General features: G+C 37.1%; 1 protein-coding gene across 1 annotated transcript in view; it reads left to right on the top strand.

Annotated features, from left to right (window-relative positions):
- Gbe1 (1,4-alpha-glucan branching enzyme 1) overlaps nucleotides 1-19,944 on the top strand; it is a 239,138-nt gene extending 219,194 nt beyond the window's left edge. The window contains exons 15-16 of the mRNA XM_057765932.1: nucleotides 10,822-10,937; nucleotides 19,225-19,944. Coding sequence (XP_057621915.1) covers nucleotides 10,822-10,937; nucleotides 19,225-19,281 — 173 coding nt within the window. The 3' untranslated portion in view covers nucleotides 19,282-19,944. The remainder of the gene's footprint in view (nucleotides 1-10,821; nucleotides 10,938-19,224) is intronic.
- Nucleotides 19,945-22,422: the final 2,478 nt, after the last annotated feature.

Below are 22,422 nucleotides of genomic sequence, written 5' to 3'. Positions count from 1 at the left end.
GCATATGTACCCATCTTTTCTTTTTTATTATGTGTCTGTATGTCTCCTTATTATACGTTTTATGTAATCAAGAAAACTTAAGCAAATGCAATTTTATATTTTTACAGTTCTCTTTTATCTTTAGTTTTAAGGAATGTATAAACATGCGTTACACTCAAGAATTGACCACATTCTCTTATTCAGTCTCTAGATAATAGTATGTCTTTTAAACATTTGTAGGGGGTCTGGTTGATAATTTTTTTCATTGGTAAATATTTCTTAGCAGTCCCTGATATTTAATGACAGTAAGGGACTAACTTCCTTTCTTTCCTGGCAAGAGGGTTTAATTTGGCTTTTATCTTCACTTCAGGAATTTGAGATGAAAGTATGAAAAGTATTTTGATGATCAAAATATAGTTACTATATTATTTTTAGATTGGTCTAATACATATATGATTATAGGCAGTAATACATAAGCAACCCTTTACTGGGTTTGCATAAACATAATCTTTTTTATATTTTATTTATTTATTTATTGTATATACAGTGTTCTATCTGCATGTATGCTGGGATGCCAGAAGAGGACACCAGATCTCATTATAGATGGTTGTTAGCCACCATGTGGTTTCTGGGAATTGAATTCAGTACCTCTGGAAGTAACAAGCAGTACTCTTAACTTCTGAGCTATCTCTCCACAACATTTGTATTGTTGTGCAGTGTGGTGATAAAGAATGGAGGGGTAGTTTTGTTCTGAATATCTATTGTAGTGCTGTAAAATACTCAAGAACATATCTGTAGTATTACTTGTATGTCTCTAATTCATTAAGTATCTCCTGACTTTGGAAATTCTTAGACAACAGCTCAGATTCCTGTCATCCATTTTATGCTTTTCTGGATGATAATGAATTTAGGAAATATTATAACCTTTAAAAACAATACATATTCACCTATGATATATATTATTAACTGAATGAGGCGGTTTCACCAGCTTCTAATAGGAAACTTCACTGGGGAAACAAACTCTTCTTAGAGATAGGTCACATGCCCAGCAGTAAATGCCCAACAGAAAATGAACTCTGATCTTTTTGTCTCCCCAAGGCTCATGTAACTGTTGCAGCCTCCAGATCAAGTAGGTATTGTGTGATTTTGTTATCAATAAATGTATAAATTTGCTCTGTGCTAGAATAGTGTCTACAATATTACTCTCTGGGGGTTCACGTTCATCTCTGCCATTTATTTGTAGTGAGGAAATGGATTGTTGTCTTTTCACTGTTTTCATAACCAAAGCACTTACTCACTGTCTTGGTGTCATAGTGGGAGGCTGATGTGTGTAGAAGTCCTGGGAGTGGTGTTGTGCTATCATGTTGTATTATATATTATATTATATTATATTTATTATACTTATTAGAATACTTGGATTCAGCAGATAGTCTTCCTCACTATGGCCTGAACTCTCTTTTTCCAAATTCTTTTTTCCATGTCTGATTCCCCAGCTCATTAACCCATAATAATTCCTTTCACTCCTTTAGATTACTGTAACTGAACATTGTTCCTTACTAAGTCCCTCCCTTATTCCTGTACTATTTTCCCAGCTTTGCTTCTCATCACCTGCCTTTCTCTATTTTGTAGGAATATTTTAATTTTTTTTTTACTTCCCATAATTTCTTTGTGAAATAACCCCTCCTACCCATTGGTTCTAATCATTATTTCTCTCTTCTGCCATCCTTACCCTGAAGAAATGGTAGGTCCTCTTAAACTCCACAGTCCACACTATAATAGCATCCCCCTATTGGCCAGAATCCTTGGCCTCTGCTCTTTAACTAAAATATGTACAGGTGGGTGATGATGAACGAGTGTTAGGGATAATGGGAAGCATGGACTCTGATTTTTTAAACATAGAATTCAAAAATGAACTTTACAGACTATTCACATCAAATAGAATTGCTTTGGTGAGGTAGTCTCTGTGCTTATTTTAAAATTAGTGTCAGAGGTCGAATTTCCATAGCACTTCATAGCCTTCCATTTACATTGGCCCATGCAATCCTCACATTATGTCAGTAAGGCTGGTCTGGTCTAGTGCTCTTATCCTTAATCTACATATGAGGATCAGAAAGATTCATAACTTCTGAAAGGTCAAAGTCCTGGTAAGTGAATATATGAAATTTAATAAAGTTTCTCTACGTCAGCATGGTTTGAGATTTGGATGACAAACCATCTTTTTCTTGCCTTTTAGAAATACTGTCAGTGTGCATAAAGCATATCTCACTAGTTAGAATGCTCTTTTTACTTGTGTTCTCGCCCCCTCTTTGAAAAAGTTAATGGCTTCTCTGACTAAATTCTTTTTTATGGGGGAGGGGTAGCTATCTTATACTACCCTAGTTTACAACATTCAAATCACAGCTTAATATGAATGCAAAATATTTGTATCTTTACTAAAGCATAACTTATAAATTAAGATTGTATAGACTTTTTTCTATCTTGGTACACAGATATTTGTAAATACTTACCTCAGGCACCCTATGTAGTCTCCACCTCAGAGATTTTAGTTACTGCATATGTGTTCACATATATATTCAGTGTTCCTATAAAAGAGTAAATTTGGTCTCCACACTTACTTTATAAGCTATTGTCTATATTTCTCCTTGAGTTGTAGAGTATATAGTATCCATGTTACCCATTCTTCTGGTTTACAATTGCATGTTCAGAGTCTCATATCATAGGCATATTATGTATAATTTAAGAGAATGAAATAATATATATAATAGATTTTGCTCTATGAGCTAAATGGTTTTGTCTAAAGATTTATAACAATTTTTGTCTGTGGGCTCTCTCAGTTAATGGACCTAAAGAATATACAGAAGAATGTATGTTGGGATTAAGATCTCACGATAATCTAATAGTCTAAATAAAACTCATGAATATTAAATAAGATTGAAAAATAGTTATATTATGAGAGATGATTTAAAATATGTCAGAATTTTGACTGATTTAAATTTTGTAAATCATGTTTGCCAATCATAGCTAGAATATGAATTTTCACTATGAGTGACAGAAATGTATTTTTCAGAAGTAATTTAACATCATTGCTCCTTTCTCAGATATATGTATTTTTTACCACATCTGTCTATTAAGATATGGTGGGTTTAAAATTGACATTACCATATCAATTGTAATATACCCATGCAAATATTTTAAAAAACTCAGAAGTGTGTGTTCACTTATATCTGTGTGGTTAACTTTTAAAATATACATGTGAGACATATTAAAACATAGATTCCATAAATAAGTCTGATGTTATCATGGACTGTGTACCACAACTTATAAGTAATGATGGTGGCTATGTGCGCTCCTGATCCCATACACGTATCCAAACCTGCACAATTCTTCACTGTAGTTTACCTGAAACCATTTTAGCCTCAGCTCATCCAGCTTCCTCACACACCAGGAGAGATCCAAATAGCAATATTCTTGGAAGTTAAACATGAAAATTAATGTATTTCTGTTCCTTCATATATTAGCAAGATGATACTTAGAGTACAACAGATACAGTGATGAGTTGTAACATTTTAAGTATTTTAATGTTTATTGACTTTAAAGTAGAATGTTATGATCAAAGTGTGTATTCTTGCCCTACACAAAAACTCAAAAAGATATGATTTTGTCTAGTATTTTTAGTATTTTGTGCTTAAGTATAATTACTAAAAAAAACTAAGCAATGAAGCTGATAATGAAATTCTTTAAATCTGTCATGTCTTTACTATTGGTTATTTATCCTTATCATCTAAGAATTATGAACGATGTCGTTAATTCCAAGGCTCATGCAAATCAGTTATTTTATTGAGAAATAATTGCTTCACATTTACATGTATGACATGGGATTCCTTCTATATGCTGCAAATATGTTTTATTACCATTTGTTAATAAAGAAGCTGCCTCTGCCTATAGCAGAGCAGAATATAGTCAGGCTGGAAGAGATAGAGAGAGAGTGTGGGTAGAGTCAGAGAGATGCCATGTAGCTGCCGAAGGAGAAGGACATGTTGGAACTTTACTCTGAAGGCCACAGCCTCATGGTGATGTAGATGAATAGAAATGTGTTAATTTAAGATAAGAGTTTGCCAGAAATATGCTTAAGCTGTAGGCCAACCAGTGTTGTAATTAATATAGTTTTTGTGTGATTATTTGTGTCTGAACAGCCAGGAACAAAAGAGCAGTCTCAACCTACACATGCACTTATTTAACTATGGTTATCAAAAGTGTATCTATTAAAAATCTACCATAAATATCATAAAATAGTTGTAAACAATTAAGTATTACAGATAATGAAGTGAAATTTGTTAAGGATGCTAATTAGCTCACTCATGCAATGGTGTATTAAGGCCAAGGTTAGCCCCTGGATTCTGTCTCTGCTTTACCAGCATTGGATTTACAGATAGGTGCTACTTCACCCAGGATTTTAGTAGATACTGGCAATAAGTTCTCAGATCTTATACTTGCGCAAGAAAGCTCTTTCCCATTGAGTTGCTTTTCTAGTCTGTAGCAAAGCATTTCTTTATAGTCAAAATGAAAATTAGCTTTTAGTTCAAAAACATGATAGAGTTTTGTTATTTTAGGGTTTTTCTTTTGAGCATAGTACAAACTGGTTTTGATTATAAAGTTTCTGATTTACAGGCAAAAATGATATGTTATTTTTCTTTTAAAGTTCCAAATAATTGCTATTGCTTCTTTGGATAGCTGAATTTATCAGCACGTAGATAATGATGGTATAGGCAGAGTGTATTTCTAGAGGGAATATAAGTCAGAACTTTGGACGCTTTGTTGTTGTTGGTTCCTCTTTCAAGCTATTGAAAAGCAGTGAATTCTTTAGCTTACATTACATAATCATTCAGGATAATGAAACCTGGCTACATAGGATAGCCAGAAATGTTCTGTAAAGTATTTAGAACACTTTTTTCATTTGTAGAGAGTTGTATAGCCTTTGGTATTTTGTGTTGTCATTCAATATGTTATCTACTAATGTTTGTCCTTAAGCATACCCAAGAATAAACTTAAATTTTATGAAATGTATTTCGCAAATTATATTTATCCATTAATTAACATAGAGAATAATGGCATTTGAGCGAGACATGCTTTGATCTTGCTTTATTGATATTTACATTTTACAGAATTAGAGTGTATAAGTAAGGCATCAATTTTGCAGAAATTGGAGTTTATTTTGTAGTCTAAAACCAGAAAGCTTTTGTTGATGAAACAAGTACATCCTAGCTTAAAGTATAAATATGCTTCATTTGGCCATATATGTGGTTATTTAAATTTTTGATGAAGACATTTTTCTCAAACTTGAATGTCTTTGGAGCTCATGCATGGAGATGTTGCTTTTTTCTAGGACTCCATGATTATTTGGAGCTAATAAGACTAAGAAAGTACTCCCCCAAAGAAAAGTTGCATTATTGATTTATGAAATTTTAAAATATTGAGTTTACTCAGAAGCAAATTTCCCATTTATTTTTTCATATTCTTACTCTAAACTTATATTAGAAATTATGTGCTATTGAAGAATGGTATTTTCATTGATGTCTAAGAAAAATACAAAATGCATACTTTTCATGTAAAGTAATCATATATGTCTCATATCAGTGGTTTAAAAAATAATTAAAATATGAGAACACTCGATTACAAGAATGAATTTTGAAAGAAGAAAGAAAAAAATGCCTGAATCTTGTCTGTATTTACGTGTATCACCACCCCATACAGACAGGCACATGCATAACACATGTAAAACACATCACAAACTTTTGCTGTCTCTGCATTTTGAACGAGACCAAAGACAGTAGGAAAGTTGTGGCTTCTAGGGATTTTATAAAGATTATAATTGAACTCATTATAAAGTGAAAGGGCAGATCTGGTTCAGATGCTCTATAGCTATGGACCTTAGATTTTTATGGATTATACATGTCAAGAGATAAAATTTAATTTGTGAATGTTAAAGGGGAGATCATATTTGAACATTATGGAAAATTCTATACCAGATAGTTATCTTCAAACTATTGAAATCTTAAATCCTTTCTTGCTTTCCATCAGCTGTTCTCATTCTACAAAGAAAACATTTGGCTACTCATCGTTACTTAGAGTAGATCTTAGACTGTTTACATTGCTTTTCTCTCTTGGGTATAAAGTTTCTCTCCTGACATCATTCAACTCTTTTGAATCATTGTAATTGCAATTAAATGAGTGTGTTAATTGAAGAAGTATATATATATAAATATAATTGACTTTCAAATTAATGTTCCATTGTTTGTTTTTCACATTATACCATTTCTTTTGGGGGGATGTGCCTTACACAGAACAGTACAGTAGTGATGTGTTTCCCTTTACTAGAGATATATGAAAATTAAGTCTCAAAATTATGGTTTCTGACAGTTAAATATATATGGTAAGTAACTGTCTCTGCCATCTTTACGGTCCTCTAGTCATTGGAGGACCCCTCTTTCTGTCACTCAGTTGGAAATCTCAGGGGTTGTACCTTACGATAAATTTCTTCAGATCCATCAGTGGTAGTGAAGTAGGCTTGGCACTGAATGATATAAATGATAGCCCTTCTTGTCTGAAATGCTCACACTTGGAACAGACCCTTTATCAAGTGGCTGAGCAAACACAGCAGCTTTTGAAGTATTTGAAGAGCTATTGAATTTGAGAGTCTTCATGGCTCCACTGTTCTTTAATCTTATTAGTATAGGCCTCCTTCAGAATAGGCTCTTCCTTGGTTTAAATTTAAGGACATAGATTATAAAATAATGCTTAAAACTTCTTATCTACTTCAACCTGTTGATAGATATATCAAATACTTAGGAAGCTCTTGAATTTAAAATAAGAAGTCATAATATTTTAAAATGCTATCCAAATTGGTAGGAACCTATTTCATCTCCCTTTTTACAGAAGAGAGAAATCTGTACTTAAAATTCTATTATTCTTTTCTTTACTGCATTTTTCCAAAATTAACCAAGGAAAAGAATATTTTGTGTTCACAAATGAGTGAGCAGGTGAAGGAGAATGGAACTAAAACTAAGAGAATAAACTTTTGACAATATAGGAAACGTTCTTTTAAGTGTGCTAATTTAGATCTATCATTTACCTCCTGTATTATTTTCTCATACTGTATTTACTCTGGCTTTCTTGTGTTTAAAAGGTCAACTTTAGAACTGAGCAAGAAAGAGCATTCAACAGCACTCTGCTAGAATTTCCTACAAACTGTATAATCATCTGCAGGATGGGGCAGCCAAGTTTACCTTTGAGTTCTGCTTGGCACCTGTTCCACCATTTCCCTAGTTGTCTGTTGCAAGGCAGAAATACCCTCTTCTTCTCCTTTTCTTTTAACCAATTGTTCACCAGGCCCCATATTGTCTAGTTCTATCATGTTTAGCTCTAAATTCTAGACTGCCTATGTCTGTTGGAGATTAGCCAACTTTGTTTTCCTTGGGCATTGTTAACCTCCTAATTGGTTTGCCAGATTCGACCTTTTGCCTGACCTTCGTACTTGAGTTCTGACTCCTAGACTGAATTTCTTGCTAGTCAAATGATGTTTGGTTTAAATATGTAGCAGTATCAGAATTAACCAACAAAAAATTACATATTAACATCTTAGTCCAGTTTCTTTATGGAGAGACTGTCAACCCTTCCTCTTTGACTCTCTCTCTCTGTATTCCTCTTCCGACCTCACTGAATATCTTTTCCCCCCTACTCACAGACATACATATGTATGGCTAGTGTCCTTACTATAAAGTATGAATTACATATAAACTAAGACCATTTAACCAACTCCCGTATCTTCTATGCTCTCTTGTTTATTTTATATGTGTAGTAAGTGTATGAGGTAGTAATGATAATTTTTCCCTATTTTTCTAATATAAAATCTTACTATTTGCAGCCTAACACCTGTTAGTGAATTGGGATTGTCCTGAATGCCAGTTTGAATGATTTATTCAGAACATCTTACAAGAAAGCAGTTTTTCTAGGTGCGGGAAGGAAGCTATGGTCAATAGTAGCCTGTTGATATGTCTGGACAAATTAGTTTGTATTCATGTAATATGAAAGCACATTAAGAAGGATAATTTGAACTAAGTTAAAATTATCTGCATTGTATTTTTCAAACTATATTCTTTATATATTTAAAAGGGATTAGGAGAATACTTGAGATGGAGAATATTTATAATCAGCAAATGAAGGCAGCATTTCCACTAACCTTTTCTTAAGGCCTTTAGTCAAAGTCTAAGGAAGGTCCTATAAAGGCAAAGATTCCTGATGCTTGAATAACGTGCCATAGCAAATAACAACCACAATATGACTTCCCAATCATTATTTTTAATGCTTCACTTTGTAGAAACTTCTGAATTTATGCACCATATTTTCTTAAGAAGAGGCTGGAGATGGATCAGCCTCAAAAGTACTACCTGCTTTTCCAAAGGTCGTGTTCAATTCCCAACAACCACATGGTGTCTCACAACCATCTGTAATAAAATCTGGTGCCCTTTTGAAGAAGAGACCTGGTCATCAACTTAGACCATGAAACCCTATGTGAATAAGATCAACAGAACCACTATGCATGTTCAGCAATGCCAGGGCATAAATTTCAATTTTTCAATTTCATTTCCTTAAGGAAGTTGTTGTGTTCCCTGGATAGTAAAGACACAGAGCTGGGTCACTCCAAAAGTGTGCACAAAAGAAGTTTTTCCAAAAATCTAAAAACAGAAAAAATAAGTATAGCTTGCATTTTGAAACTTCTGTGTTCTTTTTTTTAAAAGAAACTTTTCTTCTATGGCTACAAATTACACACATCAAAGTATATTGTAACAATTTCCAATATGAGGGTCCCTTTCAAGGTCAAAAAAAGAAATGTGCCCTCATATGACTATTGTTCTTTCTGTATCATTGATTATGAAAATATTTAGTCAAAGGTGCACTATTGAGTTTTTCAATGGATTAGCATTTTAGTAAACAGAAACAGCAATTCTGTGTTCAGAAAATGACTAATGCATATGGATCCTCTCTCACCTGAAATAACACCTTTCCACACAGGGATACCCTTAAAATAAAGCCGCCTTTTGGTAGTTCTTCATCCAGCTACTGATATTGAAGACATGCTTGCCTTTTGTTGCCTTCACCACAATTTGTGTTGCTAACTAGTAGTTTGTTTAATTTAAGTCAGTAGTTATCAAAACATATTCTGGGGCATTGTTCTCCATATTTTGACATTTTAGACACCAATCTGAGGATGTGACAAACTAGAAGAAGAGAACTCAACTTCCTTTTGGTCATCCTTGTGATGTTTACCAGCTGGATTTTACCGTAAACCTCGTTAGTGGGCTTCAGTCATTTCAGCTACATTGACTTCAGAATGTGCATGTATGTTTGAGCTCAGAACACATCACTTGAGCCTCCACCCCCCACCCGCACCCCTGCCTCCTTTGAGCACACTAGAACCCTTATGAGTCAGAGCTGACTGACCTGGATTGACCAAAACAGAGTCACTGCCATGAGCAATTTTCCTATGGGGTATCCATCTGCATCTCTGACCCAGACCAAGGTTTCAAAAGGATGGAGATGATGGACCATTGATCATTGCTCATATGCACAGTATTTGGAACTTTTTACTTTATGAAAAGTGTACAAATGTTACTGATCATTTATGTTCCAGGAAGAGAAAGCTAAAATGCCTTAGTACTATCTTTGCTCTTTATTAGACCTAGAAGGATCAAATTTTCTATGTACTGATAAGTTTTTACTTGTAGATTTTAATGTCAAGTACAATTTCTTGACATCTTAGGTTAGTAAAACACCTTTAGTTACCTTCTATAAGTACATTCATGCTCTTAACTCACTGTGAAATAGGTAATGTTAGCCTAAGAGGACACTGGGCTAGCATTCTGGAGACCCCTTGAATCTTTGGTAATTCAAAAGAAGGACTAGGTATTAAATTATAGCAGATTCCTTGATTGCCTCAGGAATCTACCTGTGACAATGACAGTGCATTTACCTGCTTGTGCTGTGTTGAGAGCTCTATGCGGTCTAGAGCCAGGAATTTGGGGTAAGGCTATACCTGGGAATATCCCAACCATACTTTGTCCATGTCTTTGTTTGCCCCTCTGATATTCAGGTTCTGAAAAGCTCCATGAATTCAAAGATGAGGAAGGAGTAAAAGTTCTTCCAAATGAGGATTAAGGAAAAGTCTAATTCATACATGTATAAGTGCATTTTATAATACAGTTAGTGCATTTTAAAGACATGTAACTCACAAAGTAACTAGGTATACAATGGTATATCACAATTATATAGTAAGTGTATTCCTTGTGGTTTTTCTAGGTAAAATATTCCCAATTAACCCTGTTTCTCTTCAGAATCAGATTGTCGCCGGGCGGTGGTGGCGCACGCCTTTAATCCCAGCACTTGGGAGGCAGAGGCAGGCGGATCTCTGTGAGTTCGAGACCAGCCTGGTCTACAAGAGCTAGTTCCAGGACAGGCTCCAAAACCACAGAGAAACCCTGTCTCGAAAAATCAAAAAAAAAAAAAAAAAAAAAAAACAGAATCAGATTGTCAGCTAAAGGATGGGTTGCTTCTAGAGAAAAGGAGAGTGGTTGTCAGGCTGCATGATTTCTCAATGGGCTGGATGAAGTATATATATGACCTTTCAGGTGTAGGATGTGGGGCTAGATCTAGAAACTCTTTTAAACCTCTGCAATTTTTGAGAAGGAATGAGTATACAATAAAATAATATTTTACCATTATTCAGAGTATATTCATAATGTCTCCTTCCACTTCTTCACTGTTGTGAATTCCTTAATGTTTGCACATTCAAAATAGTACTAGATTCAGATGCCCCGGAATATGGAGGACACCAGAGACTGGACCACAATACTGACTACTTTGCTGAGGCTTTTGAACATAATGGTCGTCCCTATTCTCTCTTGGTAAGTAAGGTGTTTTCATTATATTTAACTTAATTCTTTGTTTTTTATAGTTATAGTTTTGTTCAAAATAACAACTCATTAAATGGTAACATGGAGCAGGGGCTCAAAGACAGGGAAGACAGAAAATGTGTTGAGAGACACTGGTCTTAGGAAACCTAATACTGAAGGATATTTGGGTACAATTGGAAAAAACTTGAATATTGATAGGATTTAAGTTATTTCTATAGGCTTGAGGGGGAAGTTTGCATTCTTTTTTTAGGAATTTCTACATTATTACCTGTTTAACGATTTTTAACTTAAAACATCTTGAAGAAATAAAGATGTATATCTTTTCTGTCATCTAGTCAGTCAAGGCCTAGATTCTTTGTAGTTTTGAAATCTCTGGATTATTCATGTAATTGAGAAATGGTTTTGATTTTATAAGTTTTGTTATACTACAGAGTTCAAATAGGTGATAGGGTGACGCCTTCAAATATTGTATCAGTTCTTAGAAGATGTAAAGTTTGGCAGCATTTTAAATAGCAAAGGATTCTTATCTTAATAATTTTTGCCCATATGGTAGGCTTAGGTTGCATATAAATCATATCTTCTTTGCCTGGGTGATCAGGTGCCTGCCTTGCCATTTCCTCTCTCTCTCTCTCTCTCTCTCTCTCTCTCTCTCTCTCTCTCTCTCTCTCTCTCTCTCTCTCTCTCTCTCTCTGTATCTCTCAGGTATCCATAATTCTCCTTCACTATGAGAGATATTCTCTTCCCTTCATGACATCAGGAAATATCTAACAAATATGTGGATATATCATATCAAGTCAGCAGATTTTATAAATTTGTTCACTTTCTTAAAAGTTCCAAAGTTGAGCATTAACGTCTTTGTGGTACCCTTGAATTCCATTTTTATACTATACCCTACCACTTGAACAAGTCTTTCATATAGTAAAGTACTATATTATGCAAAGAGTGGATTAATCCTAAAATAAATGAAAAGACCACAACAATGACAACTGAGGAGCGATGTAAGCACAGTGGCTAGACAGACTCAGCTGCAGGTCTTATTTGTGTATGAGTGTGTCTTAATAGCTCTGATGTAGGTGTAGGTGGGTACAGAAGCAGGGTCCACCTGGCTAAGAGAGAGAGCTCATGTGGGTACTAGCCACTTCTGAAGAGCTACAGCTGTAGCTTGTCAGGGCATTCAGGTGTGGCATGTGCAATGCGATTGATAATAGATCCATAAGTGAGCGAGACAGTTACCCAGAAGATGTGGGATAACCAAAAAGTTAAAATACTCCTGAAGGCTTTAGCAAGATGATTCAGCTCAGCGAGGAACCCAAGAAGCTGCAGCTTGCCACAGTAAAACTGAACATTATCCACTCAAATTTGACAGGAGGAGTTTGAAAGATTTAGCCAACTTCTTTTGTAGATAAAATTGCCAAAGGTTTCAATATCTCAACAGAGTTCTTCTATATAGAGGTTCTGTTGCGAGAGTGAAATGATGACAAAATGTCATGGAAGAGACCTGGAATCCAGTGCTCTGTGTGCCACTTGTTGGCTTTAAGACTCGAGTAAATTCACTTGCTGTGCGTAGCTCTTTCCCTCATCTGTAAATGAGGGTGTATAGGACTAGCCGCTCTAAGGCAAAAGACTCTTAGGAAGCACAGCCCATTAACAGGGCCAAGCTTTATGATCCTTCTGGTCATGTGTTCAAATGTTATGTCATGGGTGTCTTTTTCTTATCTTGAACATTTCAAAGGCACTAAGTGTCTTGAGGGTGCTTGGTTACAAACCCAAGCGGCAGGAAGTTACTTCCATTGAGATGTGCTCCAACTCTTTGCTGTATATAGAAAAGATTTTGAAAACTGTTCAGTTTTTTAGGAGAAAAATATTCTGACATGGTTAAAACCAGTCAACAAGCCAGGAGTTGTGACAATCAGGTTATGTTTTAAGCTCTATTTAAAAGGATCTCACAGACCTGGAACACAGCTTCTAAATCAGCAGGTGGAATGAAGACTGCTCCTTCCCCCTTGGTCTCAGTAATATACACATGCACAGAAGCAAAGTCTAAGGACTATGCACACTGCAGCTGTGATCCACCTCAGTCAGCGAGGGCTTGGGGAGCCTCCCTTCCTCAGAGCAGTGTCTAGTGTCAGAGTTCAGATACTTAGAAAGTGTCCATCTACAGTGCTCAGGGGCAGAGAAAGAGGCTAAAAGGGAGCCCAAGAGGAAATACACACACACACACACACACAAACACACACAAAAACAAGTTCTTTCTTGACAATTCTGTTAGGCAATTAGGGTAAAGGACGGGGAATAGAAAATGATGTGAACAAAACATCTGTCACAGGGTTGCCTCATTACAGTGAAAGTCCTTCTTAAATGGATTAGTGAGTGCTGAATTCCAGTCCAGTTCTTGACAATGTCCCTGGGTGCACTGTGACAGTGTCCCTGGGTGCACTGTGACAATTTCCCTGGGTGCACTATGACAATGTCCCTGGGTGCACTGTGACAATTTCCCTGGGTGCACTATGACAATGTCCCTGGGTGCTCTGTGACAGTGTCCCTGGGCGCACTGTGACAGTGTCCCTGGGTACACTGTGACAGTGTCCCTGGGTGCACTATGACAATGTCCCTGGGTGCACTGTGACAATTTCCCTGGGTGCTCTATGACTCATAATCAACACTAAGTGACTTCTGAGTCCTGAGCTCCCCAAGTCATAAAAGGAAGAGTGGCTACAACTTTCCCTCTTCCATGAAATCTGCCCGTCATAACCGGTTCACAGCATTTGCTAAAGCTTAATGTGCAAGCTCAATAATCCAGGGATCTGCTGAGTAAGTGTCAAATCTGTTTTCAAAGACAGCAGCAAACACAGCTCAGAGGAATCTTAAAATATACCTGCATCCTGCGGCATCAGCAGGCACTGCCTGGGAGCTGCCGGTGATTCCTTACTCAAGACCATGAAACTAGATTCACAAAACCACCTAAACACATTTGGAAAGTGAGGGCACCCCACAACTACTGACCTAATAGGGCTGAACTCCCCTAGTCTGCCGTGCTGATGGTCTGGGGGAGCTCCATTATAGGGTAATCACTCTCTGCATTGTGTGTTCTGACGTAGGAACTGGTGTGTTAACCTCTGTGTTAATTGGCACATGTTGGGTGAATAGATTCCCTTTCCCTTCTCTGGCTCGTAAATTCAAATTTCCCAACTTAAAGGAGAGCATGGGAGCTACAAGACCACAGAAATATGCTTCCTTACAGCGACCAAGGTCATGGCAGTGAGGAAGATATTACCAAAGCAAGAGGCTTGGCCTTAATTACATTGTCAGCTCCTTCCCAACAAGTAGTGTATTTGTGTCTATTCTAAATGTGGGGAGTCACAAGGGTTTTCGTTTAAATGGGGGAATCTTGCAAAGGTGTAATTTCTATTGTCCCTCATCTATAAATACAGAAAATACAATTTAACATTTGGAATATATCTTTGCCACTGTCTATAGAAGTATTTACTTATTTTAGGAAAAAAGCACTCAATTCTTAGAGTTTAGTTTTCTTAACATTTTTAAATTAGTATGTCCTATCTATATTAATGTATAGGAAATAAATGAATGAATATAAATTAATTAAAATACTAATATATGTATATGTATATTTCTTAGAGTTTAGTTTTCTTAATATTTTTAAATTAGTATGCCCTATATATATTAGTGTATAGGAAATAAATGAATGAACATAAATTAATTAAAATACTAATATATATATTACTTTTCTCCTAACTCTTAACACACACTTTGTAAAATCATATATGTATATGAAAAATAAAGTTACCTTAACTGTCACTTTGAAAAAGGAAAACCACTATTAAAAGGACTAGTCTACTTTTCAGTGAAGAGTATTTTTGCCCTACCAGTATATATGTGAATGGGACGATGTTAAATTTAGCACACTTTCTAATATATTTTTAAAATTCCCTGTGCATCATTATGCCTACATTTTCAAATGTTATCATTGCAAGTGTTAGACACCATGTTTCCAAAAATTATGTAATTAATTTCACAACTCTTTTATGATCATAAAGAAGAATAACAGAGGCTGGCTGACATCATGGATCACTATGTGGTCACGGAGTTTTGAGCCACGCTAATGGTTACTGTAGTAGTTAAATCTTTATGAATAGTCAAAATAGCTGATGATTAACATGCATTTGACAATCAATGATTTCAATGCTATTTGCTTTAATTTAGGTCAGTATGACTATGGCTAGACAATAAACTTCATAGACATGTATTACATTGTCACATTTGTTCTTTATGTGGCCCTCACTGTAATATGAGTAAGGCTGAATGTCTAATCAGATGTGTTTTACAGTACATATGGTCTATAACATACATACTAAATTTTTTCTGAATGTGTATACCAAGATGTTAGTTATATTTAAACATACTTACACATTTATGTTTAAATCTGCTTGTGTGTGTGTCTCTCCTCTTGCCATACAGATCAAAACCCTTTTGGAATGTAAATAGGGAGATGAGAGTTACAGAGCTAGTATTTATGCAGTAAGTTTTAGAGACCCAAAATTTGTTCATGTTTTTAATGATCTCATCCTAAGGATTAGCACTGATTATCTTCAGCCTTTAGTATAATTGGTAGTCTTTTCCGAACCACCAAGAAAATTGATTTACATACAAAGAAACTCAATAAAGAATAAGACTCAAAAATTTGTGAATAGCCAGAATGGAGAAAAATCGCTTTATGTGGGAAAAACAAAACTATGCTGCTTAGAGCACAGCGGCTTCAGCGCAACAGAAACACATGTGGTCATTAACGGTGCAGCAAAAATACCATGATTACACAACATTCCTGTCAAAGATATCGAGTGACTGCCAGCTGAAGAGTTTTGAAGAAATAGTGTTGAAGTCTGTCAGTGTGACTAGAATTGGGGTCATAAATTTCCTTGCATAAAATGGTCAGCATTGTTGGATGAGAATTCTCAGAACATTTTTAATCATTTAATGTCAAAATGGAAAAGCCAATGCATGTATTGCAAACTTGAGCTTCTTAGATTCTCTTGTCTTCAATTCTTAAATTTGAGCTCGCTGAAATATCAAAGGTTCCAAAGGAAGGTGCCTTTTTAGAAATCATAGTTGTTAATTATATTCCATCGATAAATCACTATGAAGATATGAATCAAGCAGTAGCTACTGTAATTGCCTGGAATCCAAATAAGAGATTGAGTGAACCTCTTCTGATGTATCACTGTGCTGTACACTGAGACGGACCAATCATTATTTGTCCCCAGTCTGATTAATGTGTCTCATTGCCACTTCTTCAGAAGACATGAACTGCGTGGTTTCCTGTGGCTGGTATTATGGGACACTATCTTCTCAGAGAGATTTTGAGGGAGAAGAATGTGAAATGTTTGTGTCTGATTTCTAGAGCTAGATAGAAATTTAGATTGGTCTTTGATTTAAGGTGGTTCATGGCAGAACCTCCTATCTTACCTATTAGTCAAACTCAGTAACAGCAATCATAACACATGGGTAACCTCTTAGATGTTTGCCCCTCAGAGGGACAGAATGCTATCTAAAACTGTGCTTAGGATGTTTGAAAAAGGAAATGAACTTTCCTGGCTATTGGTCCCTTTTGTTTCTTCTCTTTTGCTTTGATCTGTTTCTTTTGTCTGTGGCTTCACTGTAGAAGTTCACAGTTCTTTGAATTGATCTTTCTGGATCCACGGAGCAGACAATCCTCCTTTCCTCATAGATACCTTCAGTTTCCCTTTGCTGAAACAATTTCCTACATCTTACCTTAATATCTGTGTCTTAATCAAAAAGAATACACTTTTTGGATGAAATGAGTTACAGTAGTAGCTAAATTCTAATAGGGTTTAAAAATCAATAGACATTAAGACAATGTATAAATTATAGGTAATACTTGATTTCTCCACATCTCATACAGGGATGAATATTTATCTTTTTCTAAAATACTTGATTGCAAATCAGATTGTGACAACAAACAAAATAATGGCTGTTATCGTTTGTGACAATTTTATCAGATGAATAATACTTTCCAAATCACTGTTACATGTAAGGAACAAGTCCTCCCTGCCTGTATCAAGGCTGAGCAAGGCATCCTACCATAGAGAATAAGTTTCAAAAGCCAGCTCATGCACCAGGGACTGGTCCTGGTCCCACAGTTAGGGATCCCACATATAGACCTAGCTACACATATGTCTCCCAGATATAGAGGGCCTAGGTTGGTCCCATGCAGGCTCCCTAGCTGTTGGTCTAGAGTCCATGAGCTCCCACAAGCTCAGATCAGCAGTCTTCGTAGATTTCTCTGTCATGATCTTGACCTCGTTTGCTCATATAATTCCTCTTCCCTCTCTTGAACTGGAATCGCAGAACTCGGCCCAGTGCTTGGCTGTGGAACTCTACATTGGCTTCCGTCAGTTACTGGCTGAAGGTTCTGTGATGACAATTAGGGTAGTCACTCATCTGATTACAGGGGAAGACTGGCTCAGGTGCTCTCATCACTATTGCTAGGAGTCTTAGCCAGGGTCTTCCTTGTGGATTCCTGGAAGATTCACTGGCAAAAGGTTTCTCCCTAACCTCATAACCCATAATGACCCGTCTATCAATATATCTCTTTCATTCCTCTCCTTCTCCATCCCTCCCTCAACTCATCTTATAAAATGGACTATGCTTTAATATTTAAAACTAGCCAGTTCCGTAGGTCTGTCTTGCTTCTTTTGTATGGAAAATACATTGTTGAAATTATTTACTGTAAGATATCTTAAAATATAGTGAGGCCAGTTGCAAACTTAAGGTACATTTGACATTTTAAATTTTCTTATAAAATCATTTTTGTGGTTTTAATTTTGGTTATAAACTATAAAAAGACGTTTTTTAAAAACTCTCAGACAAGTGTTCACGTAGAGATAAAATGACTGAATGGTAAAATAATTAACCAAGACATGGAGAGAAGTCTCACAATGACTTCAGTAATCTATAATATTATTTTTATTATTTACATCGCTAGTACTTCAGTGTATATGGGATAAGTCAGGTCACACAGTTCATTGGTTATTAATTTTATACAGCTTGTTTTATGAGTAGCTGTATTAGAGGGCTTTGGGAAGCATGAACATAGCAGCCCACTGCTGTTCCTCCACTAGTTACCTGTTCTTTTGTGCAGCCATTACTGGTGCCCTCCTTTCCTGTTAGCACCGATAGGTGTGAGGAATTAGGAGATAGTAGTTAACCCCTGCTTCTATAAAGCTCCTGGTCCTGTAGGAAAAATAGATATCTGAAAAAGATAAAAAAAAAAAAAAAAAAAAAACAAAACAAAACTAAAACAAAAAAAAATCACAAATTATATGAAGGACTCTGGAGGCGCTAAATGGCTGCTGGAGTGGAGAACATTCTGTATCTGCGATTATCCTGGGAAAACCTGGCCAGGGTCTAAGGGTTATTAAGGTCTGAGGGCTGTAAGAACCAGCCGAGCAAAGAGTTCAGAACATAAAATATATTCTAGACAAGACCGAGAGGAACATACAGATTCCTGCAGCAGGAGACTGTGATGGAGGTGGTGAGAGACAGGGACTGAGCTAAGACTGCACAAAGCAGAGGAGCTTCGAAGGTTCTAAGGGGCCATCTCAAAGGCGGGGTCTTTATTTTGTTTTTTTGTCCTCCTCCTCCTCCCCCTACTCGACCTCCCCCTCCTCCCCCTCCCCCTCCCCCTCCTCCTCCTCCTCCTCCTCCTCTCTCTCTCTCTCTTTCTCTCTCTCTTTCCCTCCCTCCTTCCCTCTCTCCTCCCTATCCCCATCTCTTTCTTTTTAAAATTGGGTTACTTTGAGACAAGTTCTGATACACTTAGTATCCCTTATGTTGCATTCTAGTTTTTCTTAAATTTTTAAGAAATGGCACGATTGCATATTGTCTTAGTGAAAAGCAATGTTCTTTTGAGTACCCGGTTGTTGCGTTTATTTTTCTAATCACCACCTTGTGAAATACGGGCAGCCCTTCTGCATCACCTAATAGCGAAGTGGTTTAGGAGAGAGTCCCTTACATCATTCCTGTGAGGAACTTCATCTTTTGTAAATACTATGCAGCCCTCTAGTGGTGACTGTTGTAATAGCTTTCGATTGCTTGAGCCTTCTGATGGCATAACCTTAATCCTTGAGCCTTCACTGTAACCTTAATCCTATGCGAAACTGCATGGTGTTTCTGTCACTGTGATGCTATGACAGCATGTTCAGCATTTCTTCCAATTACAACGATGTGATTGTGTTGACAGGTGTACATTCCAAGCCGCGTGGCTCTCATCCTTCAGAATGTGGATCTGCCAAACTGAGGAGACCCGCACTCAACCCACCTCCTGCAGATGCGTCTCGGTTTGACTGATTCCCCTTGCCACAGTGTTGCTAATGCCTGTGCTTTGCAAAACACGCCTGTCTAGCCAAAACATCAGGCTGAAATTCAACGTTGGAATATGCAAATATGTAACTTACTTCTGAAGTAGAAGGAAGGATGTGTTTAAAATATTAGCAATGTGTATTTTGAAACCTTCCAAGAAATTAGGATTTGCAAATGAAGTGCAATATATAATAATTTTTAAATGTTACTTTACTGGCAAGGTGTTTGATCCTTTAATTTCAAATCTGAATTACTCATCAGGCATGATTTTTTTGTTGTTGTTGTAGTGAGAGAGTATTTTGTGACATGAATATTTGGTGGCCTTTTTTGTTCCATTGTCTGTTGGTCTGAATTATGAAGTGCTGAGTTTGTTTCTCTTTCTTTTTTTTCCAAATTGTGTTTAGAAGTATTACATTAAATATGTACTGGTAACCTAAAGATAATATAAAATTCTTATCTGTGCCTCATTTTGCATTGTTTTACATTGTAATCCCCTGTTTTAGTTAATGCTGATATCTTAGTCTTTCTGAAGCCTTGAGATGGTAATTGCAGCATTTCAGAAAATGTCTTTCATTTCAGTCAATAAAAAATGCTAAATTGCTTTGGCAACTGTTCATTTTATTATGGTATTATAACGAATGATTTCCAGTTAATATTAGTGGACTTTATCTCAACTCTAATGCTTTCCATATGTAGATTCACAGGTGCACAATAGACCAGGCAGCTAGGAAGTTTCCTTTCTTTGGGAAACATGTTGTATGTTAAAATTATGTTAATCAGGGTCCTGGGGAGATGGCCCCGTGACTTAGAGCACCTGCAAAAACAAAAGAACTTTTTTTCAGAGGTTGAAGAGATGGTTCAGTGGTTAAGAACAAGGACTACCCCTGCAGACAGACGACCTGAGTTTAGTTCCCTGCACCCACATCAGTAGCTCACAACTGCTTCTGACTCCTGCTCCAGGGATTCTAATATCGTTTTCTGGCCTCCAAGAGTAATCAAACTCACAACTACACACTCACATGTAGGCACATGCACAAAATTAAAACTAAAATAGTGCCGGGCGGTGGTGGCGCACGCCTTTAATCCCAGCACTTGGGAGGCAGAGGCAGGCGGATCTCTGTGAGTTCGAGACCAGCCTGGTCTACAAGAGCTAGTTCCAGGACAGGCTCCAAAACCACAGAGAAACCCTGTCTCAAAAAACCAAAAAAAAAAAAAAAAAAAAAAAAAAAAAACTAAAATAGTAACCGAAGACAGTGTGAGCTCAAATCTCTAGCCCTGACATTAAAGCTAGGAGTGACGGTGGACACGTGTAACTCCAGCTCTGGGGAAAGACAATAGACCCATCCCAGGAGCTTACTGCCTAGCCAGCCTTAGCAAAGTAGTGGGCTTCAATAAATGAGAGACCTTGTCTCAAAATGTGAAGGGAGATAGAGGAAAGGCCCTAGCATCTTCTGTGCACGATAATGGACGTGCAATCATGCACACTAACAGGGCCTACACATAAACATGTGTGCATAATCAACACACATAAAATCTCTAGCATTTGAAAGAAAATCATATTAACCAATTTGAATATCTAAACTACTCTTTAGGTTTAAGTGAGAACTTTTAGAAGCTGCCTGGACTCTCTCAGTCCAGTGGGATACTCCACCAATCTGCTTTTCAGGTCTCTTCTCACTGGTATGTGATTAATGCATAAAGGAAATCACAATGCATTCCTGAGAGAGGTGTTGTCAATTTTTCATTTATTTTAATACTAATTCTAGGTTTTTATTTTTTATTTTTAGCTTGATGATTCGTAATTAATAAGTGCTTGAAAATGGGGGAAGGGGAATTAATACGATCAAAATATGCTGGGCATATATGGAATACAGAAAAATTAGCAATATTATATATTAGAATTTTTTTTGCAGAGTTCAGAGATTTTGTTGCCTTTACATTTTTTTTTATTAAAAAAAAAAATTTTCCGCCTCCTCCCTGCCTCCCATTTCCCTCCCCCTCCTCCCACCCCTCTCCCCCTCCCCCCACTCCTCTTCTCCTCCCTCTCCAGCCCCAAGAGCAGTCAGGGTTCCCTGCCCTGTGGAAAGTCCAAGGTCCTCCCCCACTCCATCCAGGTCTAGGAAGTTGAACATCCAAACTGTCTAGGCTTCCACAAAGCCAGAACATGAAGTAGGATCAAAACCCTGTGCCATTGTCCTTGGCCTCTCGTCAGCTCTCATTGTCCACCATGTTCAGAGAGTCCGGTTTTATCCCATGCTTTTTCAGTCACAGTCCAGCTGGCCTTGGTGAGCTCCCAATAGATCAGACCCACCGTTTCAGTGGGTGGGTGCACCCCTTGTGGTCCTGCTTTTAACTTAGTAATGAATGGGTAATGGATTTACTTTTGCACTAAATCTGTATATGAGGTGACATTTTTGAGTAGCCAACTGTGAGTAAAGTGATGGAGGAAGGTAATTGGCTAATAAAGAAACTGCCTTGGCCCATCTGATAGGGCAGAATTTAGATAGGTGGAGTAAACAGAATAGAATGCTGGGAGGAAGAGGAAGTGAGCTCAGATGCAAGGCAGCTCCTCTCAGAGACAGACGCCATGCTCTCTTCTCCAGAGCAGACACGATGAAGCTCTGACCCAGGATGGACGTAGGCTAGAATCTTCCCGGTAAGCGCACCTTGGGGTGCTACATACATGAACAGAAATGGGCCAAGCAGTGTTTAAAAGAATAGAGTTTGTGTGTCGTTATTTTGGGGCATAAGCTAGCCAGGCAACCATGAGCCGGGCTGTGGGAAGAGGCCCGCAGCCCATACTACAGATGGCGCCCACGTGGATAACTGCATCCACAGAAAGCCTGAGAAAGCTTGGGAAAGAATAGAGTAAAGCGTGTTTTCTTGGTAGCAGCAATTTCTTGGGTCTGCTCTGCTTGCTAGAGGCAAGCAAGCGCTCTCATCTAAGAGAGGCTTCCTGACTCAGCTTTAGCTGTGAAACCTTGCAGCTCATTTAAGAGGTCCTGCCATGAAACACTTAAAACGGTGTTGGTGAAAAGCTGAAGGCATGCTTTTCGGTTTTCAGCCATAGCAGGAAAAA

The sequence above is a fragment of the Chionomys nivalis genome, chromosome 3 (assembly GCF_950005125.1).
Source record: "Chionomys nivalis chromosome 3, mChiNiv1.1, whole genome shotgun sequence".
Lineage (NCBI taxonomy): Eukaryota > Metazoa > Chordata > Mammalia > Rodentia > Cricetidae > Chionomys > Chionomys nivalis.
This window is presented reverse-complemented; position numbering and strand designations above follow the sequence as displayed.